Source organism: Esox lucius, chromosome 4 (assembly GCF_011004845.1).
Source record: "Esox lucius isolate fEsoLuc1 chromosome 4, fEsoLuc1.pri, whole genome shotgun sequence".
Lineage (NCBI taxonomy): Eukaryota > Metazoa > Chordata > Actinopteri > Esociformes > Esocidae > Esox > Esox lucius.
Window position 1 is genome coordinate 18,178,224 of NC_047572.1, and position 17,716 is coordinate 18,195,939.

Sequence of the window (17,716 nt, forward strand, 5' to 3'; positions counted from 1 at the left end):
AGTTAAAGGAGCTCTCCATGCAAGTGAAATAGGGCATCCTTAGGCTGCAAAAAAAAATCAGAGAGATATTAGTGGCCAAATCAACAGTTTGGTACTGTACATTCTGAGAAAAAAAGAACGAACTGGTGAGATCTGCAACACAAAACTGGACATCCATGGAAGACAATGTTGTGGAAAATTGGTCCCCTTTTTCCCGCCAACAATCTTAAATAACACAGGAGTTTGTGAACTCAAAAGTAGACTTTATTGACATCATAAAGCCGTGCTGATCTGCATAGCAACCAAGCCATGTTGGCCTGCAGAACAACCGACTTCCAAACCTCAGACACACATTTTTATACAGCATGGTTATACAATGATTTTAGTTCCTCCCATTATGCTAATTTCTGGAAGGATCCTTCTCGAATCTTCCATCAATGTTTTTCACAACCCTCTGGGATTCGCTCCCCCAGCCACTACTCATCATTACTCAGCATATTCTCTGAAGTCGAAGGATTCCCTTATCTATGAGCTCACTCATCCTCCCAAGGCATTCAAGGACAAGCAACAGGTCATTCTGACATCCACATGAAAAAGATTGTTGCTCCTTAGTCACATCAGTATAGTAAGAAGAGAAAAACTAAGCAAGTATAAAAAAAATCAGTGGAGTGTTTGGTATTAAAAATGAACATTTTATTTTTGATTGTGTTAATTTGTCCAGTGATATTTGAGCCCCTGAAATATGGGGACTGTATATGAAAAGGGTTGCAATTCCTAAACGTTTCAAAATATATTTTTGTTCAACCGCTTGAATTAAAGCTGAAAGTCTCCACTTCAATTGCGTCTCGGTTATTTCATTTCAAATACGTTGTGGTGGTGTACAAACCCAAAATTGTGAAAATTGTGTCATTGTCCAAATATTTCCAGACCTAACTATATATTACAAATAAACACTTCAGTTTGACTTTCAGTCGCCTAACATTTTGCAGAGTGCTGTGTAGGCTAGTGAGACGTGGCGGTGCCACAGGTCCAATTTTAATTACACTGATTATTGATGACATATTAGGAAATGTAGGATAAGGTCTAGGCCAGGAAAGCCTGATGATGGCTCCATTTGGAAAAGGGGTAGGACGGTTCCTAATTTAATAGATACAATTCCAGGTGCTGTGTCAGTAGTAGAGGTGTGACACTTAACAAGGGATTTCAAGGCGTTACTTGAGGTAAATGCTATTCTCTAACAAAAACAAATCTAAAAAAATAGGTAATTATTCAATTATTTGTTGAGTTCAGGGCATCTGTTTGATGAAAAACATGCATGAGGATGTAATGATATGTACAGATATGAAACCTAAGAAAGGGATATCTAAGAGGGCCTTCTGAGGACGGGAGTTGGGCATTACTGGGAGCAGATAGACAATCTTTAGTAAAAATGTAACATTCTTTTACATCCATGTTTTAATGATTTACAGTGTCTTAGTCAAAAATAGAAATGCAACAAAGAAATGTGCTGAAATAACATGTTTTGTGCACAAATTTGTGAATTTATTTTAATTTGACACGTTTCCTGATTTCCTTGTATGAACTCTAACTTAGTAAAAGTGTTAATTGTTGCATGTGCATTTCTATATTTGTTCAATTGCCTACTGCTGCAGCAAACCATACCTCCCTATAACACAATTTATGTGCGAAGTTTAGAAAATAAAGATGTCTATGAGGATGTAATGAAAAACTACGTCAATATAAAACAAATTCAATGACTTACGGAGAGTGATGAGTGCTGTGTTGATATGAATAGATGGACCAGCAACCAGACCTCACACGTCGTTGTGGAGCAGAAAAGTGCTTAGCTAAATTGGCCAGTAGGTGTCATTATTTTTTCGATTTAAAGGTGTTTGGTCGTGGAATTTGGAGAGTGCTGAAGTTTCCCCTGATGGCAAGAGACAAGAAAAGTGATAGAAGATGCAAGGCTATATAAGTGTGGCGCGCGTAGAACTCGGTGAGAATGGCACTTAACACTCAGATCAGAACTATGACTTTTCTCGTGTGTGATGTCTTACAAGATGGTGAAATAGATGTTTTCTTTGGGTAAAGCTATTAATTACGGCTTAATGAGCACAAACCTGCGATGTAGCACCCAGACTGCGGGATAAAATGATAATAAATGAAAGCGGTCTGACGAACGGTTCTATGCTGGCCTACCAAGGCACTACGCTGAATCGCCCGCCGTGGATTGCGACGACTTTGGGATGCTTTCTGATTTTCACCATTGTCGTTGATATTTTGGGCAATCTCCTTGTAATTATCTCCGTGTGCAGAAACAAAAAACTCAGAAACGCAGGTAAGTCAACGCAGCCAAAACCAATAAAACGTGTGCATTTTGAAAACTGTACTGCAGTTGGCTCTAGCTTTGTAAAACAATTAATAAATAGGCATTCTACCTTAACACGAGTCATTTACACGTTCTCTGGAGATTGCACTCGCGCGTCCCGGTCTACATCGATGACTGCGTTTGGGAATGCCTTCACGCGTTATGTTACCAACTATGGATACCACCAAACATGTGTTTGTCGTTTTATATTGCAGTATTTTATAATATATTATAGACATTACAGAACCTCATTTGCACTGTTAATAGTATTCACTCACATTCCTATAACAATATACAATCTTTAATTGTCGAGTTGTCTCTGATTTAACTCAGGATTACAGTTAGCTAAGTAATTCAGATACTTAGCTAAAGTAATGTTTAAAGCGTCATCCTTGCCCCGTTTCTGTAAAAAACTGAAAGGTGAGGCTGGAGAATAACCACTCTGATAAATGTTGAAATGTTGAGTTCTAATCGGGTGCAGCAGAAACTCATTTATCGAAAACCAAAGAGTAAATGTAATTTATTGTTAAAAAATAAAATCCAGATTTTTAATCTTTTAGAAAGCTGAAGTTTTGACGGATTATGTCTGAAAGTAAGCTACTGTATGAAGGCTTTAGAGCACTTGACTGCTGTAAGTGCAACATACTCTAAGCAGTAGGGCTTTGTTCACTGAGACATTTACTGTAGTACTGAGTACTTGGCGTGGTACTTGAATAAAACATAGGCCTATTTATTACAACGGAAACAGACTCTTACTGACTCGTTGTGTCTGTGTGTTGAGACCATCAATTCAGGTAGGCAGGTATGGGCCATTGACAGATCAGTGACCATAATGCTGAAAAGGGAGTGGGGGGAGTTGTATTGTCATTTAACAACACAGTTAGCTTGGTGTTTTATTTTGTGTTTTTTCATTGTCCTGGAATTATAATTGTTTCTTGGATATAGCTGACCTTTGGATACCATGCTCATACTTGGAAAATAATTTCTCTCAGTGGTTTTTGACCTGTGTGTTGCATAATACGTATTTACCTTAAGGAACTTCTAATAATTTTACTGATTTTGGAAAGCCTGGTTGGACAAAGCTACATCTGTACTCAGGCTGTTGTTATGTTTGTATAATTAGAGAAGTTCACATCACAAGCCAGCCGGTTCTATTATTTTACTCTGCTAGTAAGGCTGAACAGCAAAGGCAAGTTTGATCGCTCTGTCAGCCTCTGCATAGAAATAAACATGGGTTTGTGGTGGTTATGCCTTTACAGTACAAAAATCCACTCATCTCTAGCTCAAAGCATTTGAAATTGAAGACCTCTTTAATGCAAGTAAAACAGTTAACAAAGGCTCTCGCACCTCCGATCAGCTGTAAGTTAATGTGGGTGCTTGGTCCAAGATAATATTAAACTGAAGAAAACAGAAACCAGCAACTGTTTTGGCTTGTGTTACTGTTGGTCATTTATTCACAAAATGAAATCCCATATTCACTAAATGGCCAATAGTAAGCAAGAATAGCAGGAATGTGCTTATTTATCTTTTCTTAAATAGTAGAAAAACAAATCTGGTTCAGAATTTGGGGGATTCCTAAAGGGTAATTATGTCAGTTTATTCGCCTTTGTGCGCCGGGTTCTGTTGTCAAATGGCACCCACCCTCTCTCCCACTGGAGTCAATAAGACACGCAATCATCACTTGATCCCAAACAAGCAATTGCAAAAAGGGTAGGTGGGAGAGCTAGTCTCCGAATCCAGTCATAGCAGCAGGCTGAACGAACACCCACCCATGTGTCTTTGTTGACAGCAGAATCGTCCGATCAAAATATGGACATTAAATAATCGTATCATATCCTTATCCAGAAAATGGCTCATATCCGTAATGACCCTCGTTTTACCTAAGAACTCTGCCAACACCTAGCCAGTTCCTTATAAAACAAGTGGGATCATTTGAGATCCAGACAGTCATTACATTTACAGTTGAGTCATTCATACACTCTTTGCCAGATTCACTTATGAAAGTGAGTACATGCGTTTTCAAACTTCTTCGTAGTGGGCCCCTGTCGAAAACACCCCTGGCATTGGAAGGACCACGTCATCTGAGCCTGAAGAGACATCTTTAATCACCCTAAACTACATTGGTCGTCATTCCGGCATTCTTTTTTCCACGTGTGACTCATTTTGTCCTCATTATCGTAACCTTATTCTGTTCAGTATAACAGGGAGGATGTTTTCTTTGTGATTGTCTGTGAGACATGAAGGATATTTGAAACAGGCCACCTGCTGCTCAGTGTCATACAGCATTACACAGACAGGTCTGTATTGTTGTGAGGACTCAGGAGACAACTTAATGTGATTAAAAATCACTTTTCAAAAGAGCAACACTGGCTGTTATTCTAGCATATACTGCAGTATTGTAAGTGTTGTGATTCCTAATCCTATAGAATTGATTATACGGAATTCCATTTGTCTGAAACAAAGCACTTCACCTAGTTACAATAGTCTAGGCCTAAAGGAAGGTACAAAATTAATGTTGGTTGATAAACAGTAGCTGTGGTGTGACTAAAGTGAATTGGTGTATTTGCTGAACAATTATTGTGCACATTTACTGTATTTTGTGTGGTGACATTATAGTATAATTTGTACATACAGCATGTTCCAACATGCACATTATTTAAGAAATAGTAATATACTTGTTTGAAAATTTCCCATATTGCAGTAAAGATCTCTGAAAACAGAACCACCATGGCCATTTATTTCACAGACAATTGACTTGCTCTACCATGCTTTCTCTCAGACGCATACAGAGATAGAGACAAAAACAGAAATTAACAAAGCGGTTAAGAGACAGAGTGGTAGGGGTAAATAGTGGTCGAGCGAAACAGTTGTCTGAGTTCTTGCATCTTTTCATCTTTTTCCTTCATTCATCTACATGAATACAAACACATCCGTGGAAGGGATATTTAGAAACCTTTCATATTTTGTTGAGAACTATCATCAAGAACTCTCTTATTAGGGGCTCTTCAAATTGAACGTGGGGAACAGATATTGTCATCAGTATCATGTCTTTCACATTTTACAGCTTATTGCTAGTAAACATTTTCACAGATCTATATGTGGTTATAGAAAGGCAAAAAAAGACAATATGAATTTGTAATTTTTTCCTTGGTATATACTATTTATGCAGCATATAAATATATATTATTTACCCCTCAATTCATGGAAGGTTTGAGATTGGCGGCCCACAGGTTGGGAACCCCTGCGTCCCTAATGATCAGGTCAAATGAACACCCTGACGCTCCGAGTTACTGTATATGCTTGTTCATTGTGTTTGTCTGAGTGTGCTGTAAAACCGGCAAATACTTAATGACCAGAGAAGACATTCCCCGCTACCCCCTTAGCGGCCCCCCTTGTCATACACCGACAAAGCAATTTGAACGCTCATTGTTTCTCAGTGGCACGCCACAGTTGCTTCGTTCTTCCCCCACAGCGCCTCCCCTTTTATTAAACCAATTCAGCTCGTGGGATTCTATTTACTTTGACACCACTGTCTGTTTTCGTTAGTCAGCATGGGCACCCCACTGCTTGGTATGATTCATCTCAACATACCCTAGTCACCTAATCACCATGCTGCCAATATCCAGCGTATCAGCTCACCTCCGCCGCTGTGGGTCTGGGAAACCGCAGCTTTAAATGAGTGCAGATTTACAAAATCGTAATGGAGGGAGACGTCATGCTAATGTTACATGTCTGATTAATTTAGTGTTCAGCACTAATATGGAAAGCCTGCTTTATATGGAATTGAATAACTTGTGGGAACAAACAAATAAGAACAGATTTTTTTGCTAATCACAACATGAACTACTTGCTTTAGCTATCTAGTTAAGTGGGGTAGATAATATTACCATGAGCTAAATCTGATATTTGTTAAATATTCACATTTGTTAAATATTCACATATCAACATCAAACAATATCAGTATCATATAAAAGATTCAACACAGGTATCCAGATCATTTTTTATTTTCATCTTTTATTGGCTGCATAATTAAATATAGTATAACTGTTCTCACTACTTCTTCCTTTTCTCCCATTCTCTCTAAGTGGGTCTGACGTGAATTGGGTGCCTGCAGCAGTCGTATCAACTAAAGATCACTGCTCATTCAAGGGGAACTCTGTGTTACACATCATCCATAGCTACAGTCTATGTGTTTGGAGTGGGACTCCAGTTCCTTTCTAATGCTTTTACTGATCTTAATCCTAATTTATTGAACACAATGTAAAATCACATGGCCTCTGTGGATATGTGCCAAACTATTACATGCTATCATAACTATAGGTTAGAGTTCCTGTCCCACTAATATTGATTTCTTTATGTTTATTAATGCAAATCGACCCAGAAAAAACAATGTATAATGGCGTCTGTGATTCATGAACAATCTTTGCTCTGTTTGGAATACTGTGCATTATAATTATCTAGCTGACCTGCAGTGCCCTGGGGCAAAAACCTTTCCGTCCAACTGCAGTGGAATGTGACCAAAGTATCTAATTAATGGAGTATTTAAACATTATGGGATTAGTTAGACATCCTGTGAAGATGGAGGGGGAGGGAAGGGTCACCATTAATCCTCAGTCCCAACAGACCTCCACATCAATGAAGGAAACACTTTTTGGTCGCATAAACTTTTTAATTACACTTGCTGTACTCGTAACTCACAGTCTTTTCCTTTTGCCACACTGCAAGTTGTGTTTGGGAGCCTTTTGTTCTCTTGGATGTTATCTTTTGTGCATTATGCAAGACCTTGCAACATATCTATAATAATGACATCAGTTCAGTAGTCTAATGTAGAGAGAAAGGGTGTTCATCACCTTGAGATTAATTGAAGAATTATTTGATTTACAGTTCCAACAAAATGGGGACACTTGAATCCGAGAGTGTAATGTCAGTTCACATTCTGAGCAGTATTTAGAATCTCATCAGGATAAACATTACTCGTTAGTCACGCTGAATGGTGCGGTGGCGAAGTCGCTGCCTCGGGGTACGGCTGTGTCACCGCAGCCAGGAGTTTGAATCCTGGTCATGGAATACTGACCGTGCCGGGGGTCCTGCCGAGAGCTGTGCAAATCGGCACTGCCTGGGGTGGTCGGTACGATGTTGGACAGGATTGACATGTCACACACGTTGCACTCTCCTCCCAGCGCATATGTACAAGCAAATACCTCCTGGTTGAGCTAGACATTTCTGCGCATGTGTGAATCGTGTTCTAGACATTTATTTCATTTACATTGGTGCCGCTTGTTGCCATCTTCTCCCTTTAACGGCCAGACACGGCCTGTGCCGTGTTGGCTGTTACATTCCTAGGTTCAGTGTACTTAGAAATGCTGTTCCTGCTCTATGTCATGTCAAGTATGGAATTAGAGAAGCAGGCCTGTGCCCTGCTGCCTGTGAAGAACCATGACAGAATGACTCACCGCAAAAGGATACTGCAGAGGTGGATGGTTGGGATCCCCAGGAGGGGTACTCTTATCGTCACCCACTGGAAGGCTAGCCAGCCCTGGAGCCAGCCCAGCGACCACCCCAGAAGTAACCCCATAAAAATTTTTAGGAGGGGGGCTATGGTGTCCGGAGGGGTTTGGCAACAGGCCGCCGCCTCCTGTTCCTACTCCCCATCCCGAGACGGGGCCTTCGCCTCCTGCTCCTCGGCCCGAGGTGAGATCACCGCCTCCTGGTCCTGCTCCCTGTCCTGAGGTGGGACCGCCACTTCCTGTTCCTGCTCCCCGTCCCGAGGTGGGACCGCCGCCTCCTGGTCCTGCTCCCAATCCTGAGGTGGGGCGACCGCCTCCTTGTCCTGCTCTCCGTCCTGAGGTGGGACCGCCATTTCCTGTTCCTGCTCCCTGTCCCGAGGTGGGACCGCCGCCTCCTGGTCCTTTAATGTTATGTTATTGTGATAGCTGGGCATGGCCTGTGCCCTCCTGGCTTTAACATTTATATGTTCAATGTCTTTTGGTTCTGTTTCTATGTTCTTTGATTGGTTTAACCTGTGTCCAGTTTAGCCTTTATCTGTACCTCATTTACCCCTCATCATGTCCCTTTTTAAGTTCCTCCTGTCCTAGTGTGTCTTGACAGTCATTGTTGGATGTAACTGTTTGTGTTGGGTTCATGTTTATTGCTTTCAGAGCATTGTAAGCAAGTTAGCATTTGAATAGAAGAACTTGTTATTCTCCTCTGCACCTGGGTCCTGCCTCTACAAATCACAACCGTTTTGTTATGTTATCTTATGTTTTGTTTGTTAAGTTTTGGAATTAAAGAACCTTTTGTTTGTATACCTCTGCACCTGTGTCCTGCTACCCCACCTTTAAAGAACCATGTCACTCCTTTCATGTTTCTAGCTTTACTTAGCTCTTCTTATTTGAACAATCTGTAGTTCGTCTCTGCATACTATTTCTGAACATTATAGATTAAGACCCTAAAGCTTGAAAAAAGTCTTTTTTTATGAATACCTATTTTAAATTGATAATAGAAAAGGATATTTTCTCCAAATATCTGAGAAAATCCAAGTCTGTAGCCACTCTGTTTTAAGTAAACTGTATCTATATCAAAGAACAGATTTAGGCCATGGTATCTCCTTTCAGCCTGCTTTTGTTTGAGAGCATGTCATCAGGGTAGCAGGTAAAAATGCATAACTTGTCCAAGAGATAGAAATCCAATTCCAATTGTGAATTTGCTGTGCCTAATAACCTGGAATGGAAATCTTAGAAATGTTGCCTACATTTGCACTCCCCATCCTCTCAAAAGATCCTGTCAATGTATGCCTTTGTCTCTTTCTGTGTCAAGTGGTGTAGAAAAACCCTGACCAAAAGTGTGGCCCTCAGCATATATGGCATTAGTGGACCTGGTCAACTGGATGGGGAGCTGTAGTGTGTATGTAGAGAGGCTTTTAGGGCAGAGGTCCCAGTGCTATGTTGTGGATAAGTTGCTTTAGGTATCCCCATTATAGAGAAAGACAATGTGCTCCTGGTCTGGATCAAGTGAAGCAGGGGGAATGTGTACATACTCTGCTGTTTGCCAAGGAAGACTTTGGGAAAGTTTTATGGCAGATACCAATTATCAGTCTTTGTTCATAGGTAATTGGTTGTCATGTGAGTTAAAAGGGAGAGGGACATACTCGTCTAATTTTAAATATAAATTGAAATCATATTGGAGGTTGGAGATCAACTTACTTTAAAAAAGATTAACATTGTTGTTTGGGCTACTGCAGGATTTGTTCCAATAAGAGGCATTACAGTAAGCAGGTCACCCAAACTGAAGTTGTTAAGTTCTCAGTGCCATTAAGACTAAGGATAATAACTATATTCAAATTTGAATAATTCTACAATCAGAATCAATACCTAGAAAAGTAATGAAAGACTGTGTAGACCTTCCACACATTTTGGGACCTTTGCATGAATGTGTTCTCTTGCGTGGCCTCACGGTCCCAAGTCGTTTAATGCTCACAGAGAGAAACAACATCACCCAGGCTTAACAGTAATGAGGCAAGACAAAGCAAAGCAATTTCCAGTTCAGGTCACCTGTGGTCGGGTCAAACTAGGGTTCCGTCCCAAACCACTCACTATATCCTGTATAGTGCCTTATCTTTGACCAGGGACTACGCGGGCAAGAAATATTCCCGATTTAAATCAAGCTCTGGATTTTTTTGATCATAATAGGTCATTGCAAAAATGTCAGCCGAAAACAAAAGAAAGTCTCTAATTATGTCTCTCTCAGGTTGTTTTGTATAGTCTATTCACTTGTTAGTGCTGAAAAAGTTGGAAGAAAAAAATTTGACCAGAGACTCAACAACATGTGGGCCAAGCAGGTGTGGATAAATCCTTCCTAAGAGAGTGAGAGCATATGAGAGATTAAACTGCAGATTAGTTATTCATTACATAAAAGGTCATTCTATTTGGGTGCAATCTGGGGCCATTGATGAATATAGATTAATAAATAATCCACTGAGAGATATTGTCCCCCCCCAAAAAAATGGTGGTGAGGAAGTGGTGGGAAGAACATGTACAGTACACCGCTTTATATATTTGATTCATTTAAAAGTACAAATAGCCCGACTGTCACTTTGTTTTTCAGGAAATGTGTTTGTGGTGAGCCTGGCAGTAGCAGACCTGGTGGTGGCCTTCTATCCCTACCCTCTGGTCCTCACCTCTATAATACACAACGGCTGGAACCTGGGCTTCGTCCACTGCCAGGTCAGCGGCTTCCTCATGGGCCTCAGCGTCATCGGCTCCATCTTCAACATCACCGGCATCGCCATCAACCGCTACTGCTACATATGTCACAGTCTTAAATACGACAGGCTATACAGCAACAGCAACTCTGTGTGCCACGTCCTGCTCATCTGGCTGCTGACCGTGGTGGCCCTGGTGCCCAACTTCTTTGTGGGCTCGCTGCAGTATGACCCCCGAGTGTATTCGTGTACTTTCGTCCAGTCGGCCAGTTCGGCCTACACCATCGCCGTGGTCTTCTTCCACTTCATCCTGCCCATCATGATCGTCACCTACTGTTACCTGAGGATTTGGATTCTGGTCATCCAGGTGAGGCGGAGGGTCAAGCCTGAGTTCAGGCCGAGGCTCACGCCGCACGACGTGAGGAACTTTGTCACGATGTTCGTGGTGTTCGTCCTGTTCGCCGTGTGTTGGGCACCGCTGAACTTCATTGGACTGGCCGTGGCCATGAACCCTGCCGCGGTAATACCCATGATTCCAGAGTGGCTGTTTGTTTTCAGCTACTTCATGGCCTACTTCAACAGCTGCCTTAACGCCATTGTCTATGGGCTGCTCAACCAGAATTTCAGGAGGGAGTACAAACGGATAGTAGTCTCACTTTGCACTCCCAGAATGTTCTTCTCTGACAGTTCCAACGATGCTGTGGAGAGAGTCAAAAGTAAAGACAAGAGTAAGCCATCCCAACTAATAACTAACAACAACCAAGTGAAGGTAGACTCTGTGTGAGAGGTTATAATACTGAGAACACTGTGAAAGACATACCAAAAACACTTATTTACCGCTTCCAGACTGCAGCCGTGTTAATGGTGTATAGTCATGTACTGAGATGAAACCAGTGACACTTTTCCACATCTTTCAGTCAAGGTGCATTAGAGTAACTATGTTCCTGTCTTACTGTTTACAATGATGAACTATCAACGTATGCTATGTTTTTTGGGTTGACAATGGAGAATATGAAAAAATGTCAAAGCATAGAACTTAAAGGTTTTCTGACATTATGCTATATCAGTGCTGCCCAACCCTGTCCCTGGAGGTCGACCATCCTGCGGATTTCCTCTACAATCCTGGTTGTGACTAACCAAATGTAGCTTTTTCCCTAGCTAATTATTTCAATTAGGTGGGATTAATTAGGGTTGGGGAAAAAACATTCACAATGCTAGATCTTCAGGAACAGTGTTGAACAGCCATGTGCTATATGGACAAGTGTAAGGTACCTATGTCTTAACCTGAAAAGTAACATTCAGTAGTAACAATTGTTACTTCTGACTACCATGTTGAAGTTGTAATACATAACATTTGTTGCTGATGTATAGTTCAGAAGAACCTCTTTAAAAGCGATATGTTTGTCATTAGGTGTTTCACACAGTTCGTACTATGTAACATAAAAATCTGTTCCACAGATCTGCTGGGGTTCTCTCTTGGGTATACTGTATGCAGAGTAACTCCAAATCATTGAAATATGATCAGTTGTTTGAACAGCATTAACAAATGTTTTACTAGTTGCTTGTAAAAATTCAGAGCGCTGAAATGTGATACAGGTAATAAGTGAAGAGGTAATTTAAAATAAAGAAAAATGTAATCTAACCATATATGTCTATCTGGTGTAAAGTGATGTAATGTGATCAGCTGTAAAAAATTATAATAATATATATTTATATTTATATATATATAGGCATATCAAGTCCAAATCATTATCTTGTATTCTAAACCCTGCAAAAAACGAGTTATTGGGACGTCTCTGGAACATCAGGACACCCCATTGTTTTATGGGCCCATACTGCATATACTGTACATAGCATTTGGAAAGTATTCAGACCCCTTCACTTTTTCCACATTTTGTTACGTTACAGACTTATTCTAAAATGTATTACATTTATTGTTCCTAATCAATCTACACACAATACCCAATAATGACAAAGCAAAAACCGTATTTTCTTTTTTTTTTTTTGAAGCAATACATTATAAAACAGCTACAACAACACCTGGAGAAGGTGAAGGGTTCTAAGTACTTTCTTTCTCTATGTGCTTTATCTTCAAGTCACTAACCCGAACCTAATATTTCAATCCTCAGAAAAATATGTAGAGTAATCGCCGCAAAAGTGGTTTTCGACATCTGGGATATCCTAGGCAGGATCAAACCCTGTACCTGTCTATATGTAGATCAGGTTTGCTAACCAATAATTTTTTTGGCTCATTGAATACTGCCCCCAATGCAAATTATCTCCTGCGTATTGTCACAAATGTATTGAAATTAACTATATCTTACTGGCGTTGTCACAAAACTATTATTAGTTTGTCACAAAACACATTATGTTTGTAGTTATGTAGTTTAAATTGCCACTGGATTAGCCACTGGATTAGCCAGATAGACCCTAGTGTTTGACCTGTAGTGTCTTTCCAATTAAGTACCTCAGCAACAGGATCCACTGGTCAGCAGAGCCTGATTGTACATATAAGTAGGTTGTACTAATCTCAAAGCCAGTTCAAGATATTTTGTTCCTGTTTTTGCATAGCTGATTAAATAGTAACGTACATTGAAGTTGCTAAGTGCTAGCTAGTTAAGGTTAGTATTCCCAGCTACACAAGCAGGTAAAAATGTTTTACATTTATGATTGGCATCAAAGTGGTATGCATATTAATGAAGAAAAATTGCCCCCCTTGGCATCGACTGATCTGTCTGAAGAGGCAATAAAACTAAAAAGTATAAAAGGCCGTTATTGGGGTTCTTGTATTGATAAAATGATGCTTAAATAACAGATCATGTGAACATTACTAAGATTGGATGTTGAGTTTACATGCACTTTAAAAACATTCATACATGATCTAAATAACTTAAATAAACAGATATGTTTAATGCGGCAAATACTAAACCCATTTTCATTCATGCATTTTGTATACTGTGACTCATACATTTTAATAATAAACTGGTATGCTATGCTATATTTAGATGTAGTTTGTGGTAGGTTGATCTGCTTCCATTTCCACAACTGGTTATTTATTGATGTTCAAATAAGGAAGCTAGGATCAGTTATTTTGTCTCTTCTAAACTGGCTCTGTAAAGGATTATGGTCAATCTGAGAGCTAGCAGCCGCCCCTCATGGCCTAGCTGTAGTGCATGCTTATTTTAATTGCACAATGAAGCCTTTCTCCTTCTCAGGAAATGTCAGAATTTCTGTTGCCGATGGAGATCCATACTTAGAGCAGCTAGGTTAGTCCTCTTTCATATGGACCTCGAAGGTGCTGATAAATGAACTGAAATCAGGAATCATCTATGTCGGTTGTACTATATTATAAAGTGGATAATACACTGAACGAAACATGTACAATTTTAATCCCTTTGGTTCATCTGCTGAAATACAGTGAAATGTCCCAAAGGGTTTCCATTAGCACAAAAGCTTATTTTCACAGTTTGTGCACAAATTTGTTTACATTCCTCTTAGTAAGCATTTATTTTTTGCTAAAATAATCCATCCAACTGACATGTATGGCACCTGAAGAAGCTGATTAAACAGTATGAGTATTGCAGAGGAGGATCTTGTGCTGGAGACAATAAAAAAGGTCTATACAGGGAAAATGCACAGATGCACAGGTGTTTCTTGTTGTGAGTTAGCAATGGGTATGCTGACTGCAGGAATGTCCAACTGAGTTGTTGCCAGATAATTTAATGTTAATGTCTTTGCCATATGGTACATCCAGAGTCATTTTACAGAATATGTCAGTATGTCCAGTCAGCAGTGTAGGGGTTATTGTATGAGCTGGCGTAAGTTACAGACATGAAACACTACTGCATTCTGTCAATGGCACTTTGAATTCACAGAGAGACCATGATGATGTTCTGAGGCCTATGGCCCTGCCATTCATCTGCAGATAAATACAGCATATGATAATGCATGATAATGCAGTGCCCCATGCATGTCGTGCACAGCTATTCACAATTCTCAGATGATGGTGAACTTCCAGTTCCATCTCCTGCCATTATCCAGCAATTTAACAGCCAATGCAGAGGAGTAGGACCACATTCCACAGGCCACAATCAACAGCCTGATCAACTGTACATGATACATGACTGCATGTGACTGTACAGACACTGATTTGTTAACTGATACACTGTTCTACCTTTTTTTTTTCCGAGATGTATGTATCCAACACTAACATATCTGTATTCCCATTCCCATGTGAAATCCATATAGGGCTTAATAACTTTTTTGTGTAATGAAAGATGTGCTTTGTGAAGGTGTCTTGTTGTCTGGCGTCTCAACTCAGTGGTACATCCTTGTCTCACACCAATGAGCCCATTCGCTTCCTGAACGGAGCGGACATGCAAGGTAGGGTCCAAGATAGCTCCATCAGCTCAGAAGAACCAGGTGTGAAGACAGACAAATCGACAAGGTAGAAATATGATGTCCATTGGATTAACTGCACTGTTGTTTGGTCTTTTAATATGTGTCCCATAAAGGGATGATCTCTTCAATAGGTTTCAATGCTGCACATTTTATGTATCATTTGTTACAGGTAAATGTCTACTGGATGAAGAATTCCACAAGACCAAAGGTCTAGCTTTGGATGGTGCTAATTGAATATACTGTATGGAGATGTGTGAGTGCCGTTTTGTTCCTTTGCATTGTTTTAGTTAATGTGAGCTGATCCTACTATAGACACTGTGAGGGTGTTTGGAATCTGTCTGTCTGGTTGGGATAAATAGTGAAGTTTTACTTCGTTTTTGGAATCTTTAACGGATGCTCCAAGCAAACCTTTGCGCTGTAGTGTTTCAGATACTTATGGTATACTTAGTAGACCTTTATATGATTTCGGAGATCATTGAATATTGCTGGTATGCAGAAGCATTCCGCGTTCATCTTCACTCACTCCGGTGAAGTCATTGGGACCTATATCCATATTCGTGTTCAGTGGACTACAGATAATTACCCATACAAAGAATATCTAAGTGACCAGACTTGTCATCCCTGAGTTCTGTGTTAGCCCCAGAAACACATGCCATTTTAATGTACAGTTTGTGATAAACCAATGATAACTTATATAAGTACACACATACGTAAGTCAAAGTGACTAGACTGGTCATCTCTTAGTTCCAGATTGCTACATGATCAACTGACTTCTGTACTAAAGAGACGTAGGCCAGGAAACACATGCCCTTATAATACTGGGTTTGTGACGGAAGGTTAGCTACCTTTACTAAATTCTACCTGCTTTATATGGTCACTTACAATCATGTCAGTTTACAAAATATGGAGTCAGATCAGAGATATGAAATCCTCCCAAAGGTTATATTCTCCTTCAGTAATGTTCCTACCTGTCCCCTCAGTAACATTCTAAGTGGCAAACGTTTACCACCTTACTACAACTTCATTTCAATCGACTTATAACTACAGGAAATCAGCTCAGTCTCCCTTACGATCCCATGCAGTCCACCTTCCTCATCTCCATGATATTGCATTTGTCATTAAACTCTTTTCTAGAGTTACTTACAGTTAGGGACCATAAACGTATGCTTCTTTAACTGGCAAACAATCTAATGAATAGAAAAGCAATGTGTAGAACATGTAGCCTCAAACTAACATTGACTCACTATGGGACATAGGGGACCATCCTTGTAATACATACACTCAGCCATCAGAACATGTCAAATCGATGAAAGCACATGTAGAAAAGCATTATTTCAATCTCCTGGCCCCTATGTCTCTAGCGGTCACCAAAACAGCATTCTATCATCTAAAAAATATAGCCAGAATCAAAGGCTTGGTGTCCCAGAAAGACCAAGAGGAGCTCATCCATAATTGTATCTCTAGTAGGGTTGACTACTGTAATGGCCTCTTAACTGAACTCCCGAAAAAGACTGTAAAACAGCTGCAACTCATTCAGAATGCTGCTGCTAGAATGTTAACGAGGACCAAGAGAACAGAGCACACCACTCCGGTTCTTAAATCTTTTCAGTGGCTTCCAGTCAGTTACAGAATAGATTTAAAAGTGGTGCTTTTAGTTTATAAATCACTGAACGGTTTAGGACCCCGAATACATTTCTAATATGTTTGCAGAATATAAACCAAGCAGGGCTCTTAGATCCATGAACACAGGTCAGCTAGTAAAGCCCAGAGTCCAAACTAAACAGGGAGAAGCTGTGTTTAGCACTTATGCTGTACCAAACTGGAATAAACTACCAGAAGAGCTTAGATGTGCCCCAAACGTATCCATTTTTAAATCCAGGTTAAAAACACTTCTCTTCTCACATGCCTATGACTGAGCACTTAAACTTAACCACATTGTTTAGCCTTATAGCTTCCCACTTTTAATCTTTATATGATTTCTTATTGTATTTTTTTATTATTATGATGTATTCATTTGCTTTGATGTTTTCATTTGAGTATTTGTTTTATGTTATTGTTTTCATATATTCTTCTTTGTAAAGCACATTGAATTGCTTCGATGTATGAATTGTGCTATATAAATAAACTTGCTTGCTTGCTAGACTGGCTCCCATGTCTGTGGCCTGGCCCCTAAGTCTCTAGGCTGGCTCCCATGTCTGTGGCCTGGCCCCTATGTCTCTAGGCTGGCTCCCATGTCTGTAGCCTGGCCCCTATGTCTCTAGGCTGGTCCCCATTTCTGTAGCCTGGCCCCTATGACTCTAGGTTGGCTCTCATGTCTGTAGCCTGGCCCCTATGTCTCTAGGTTGGCTCTCATGTCTGTAGCCTGGCCCTTATGTCTCTAGGTTGGCTCCCTTGTCTATAGCCTGGCCCCTATGACTCTAGGTTGGCTCTCATGTCTGTAGCCAGGCCCCTTTGACTCTAGGTTGGCTCTCATGTCTATAGCCTGGCTCCTATGTCTCTAGGTTGGCTCCCATGTCTATAGCCTGGCCCCTATGTCTCTAGGCTGGCTCCCATGTCTGTAGCCTGGCCCCTATGTCTCTAAGCTGGCTCCCATATCTGTAGCCTGGCTCCTATGTCTCTAGGTTGGCTCTCATGTCTGTAGCCTGGCCCCTATGACTCTAGGTTGGCTCTCATGTCTGTAGCCTGGCCGCTATGTCTCTAGGTTGGCTCTCATGTGTGTAGCCTGGCCCTTATGTCTCTAGGTTGGCTCCCTTGTCTATAGCCTGGCC

General features: G+C 40.5%; 1 protein-coding gene across 2 annotated transcripts; it reads left to right on the plus strand.

The window, feature by feature from the left end:
* The first annotated feature begins 1,879 nt into the window (after positions 1 to 1,879).
* mtnr1ab (melatonin receptor 1A b) lies at positions 1,880 to 12,194 on the plus strand. 2 transcript variants are annotated; one of them, XM_010898194.3, is made up of 2 exons: positions 1,880 to 2,317; positions 10,451 to 12,194. In XM_010898194.3, the coding sequence occupies exons 1-2, from the start codon at positions 2,131 to 2,133 to the stop codon at positions 11,329 to 11,331; spliced, it is 1,068 nt and encodes a 355-aa protein (XP_010896496.1). In that variant the 5' UTR covers positions 1,880 to 2,130; the 3' UTR covers positions 11,332 to 12,194. The 2 variants fall into 2 exon arrangements, with proteins under 2 accessions (XP_010896496.1, XP_010896504.1); XM_010898202.3 differs by having other exon boundaries at positions 1,880 to 1,975.
* The last annotated feature ends 5,522 nt before the right edge of the window (positions 12,195 to 17,716 follow it).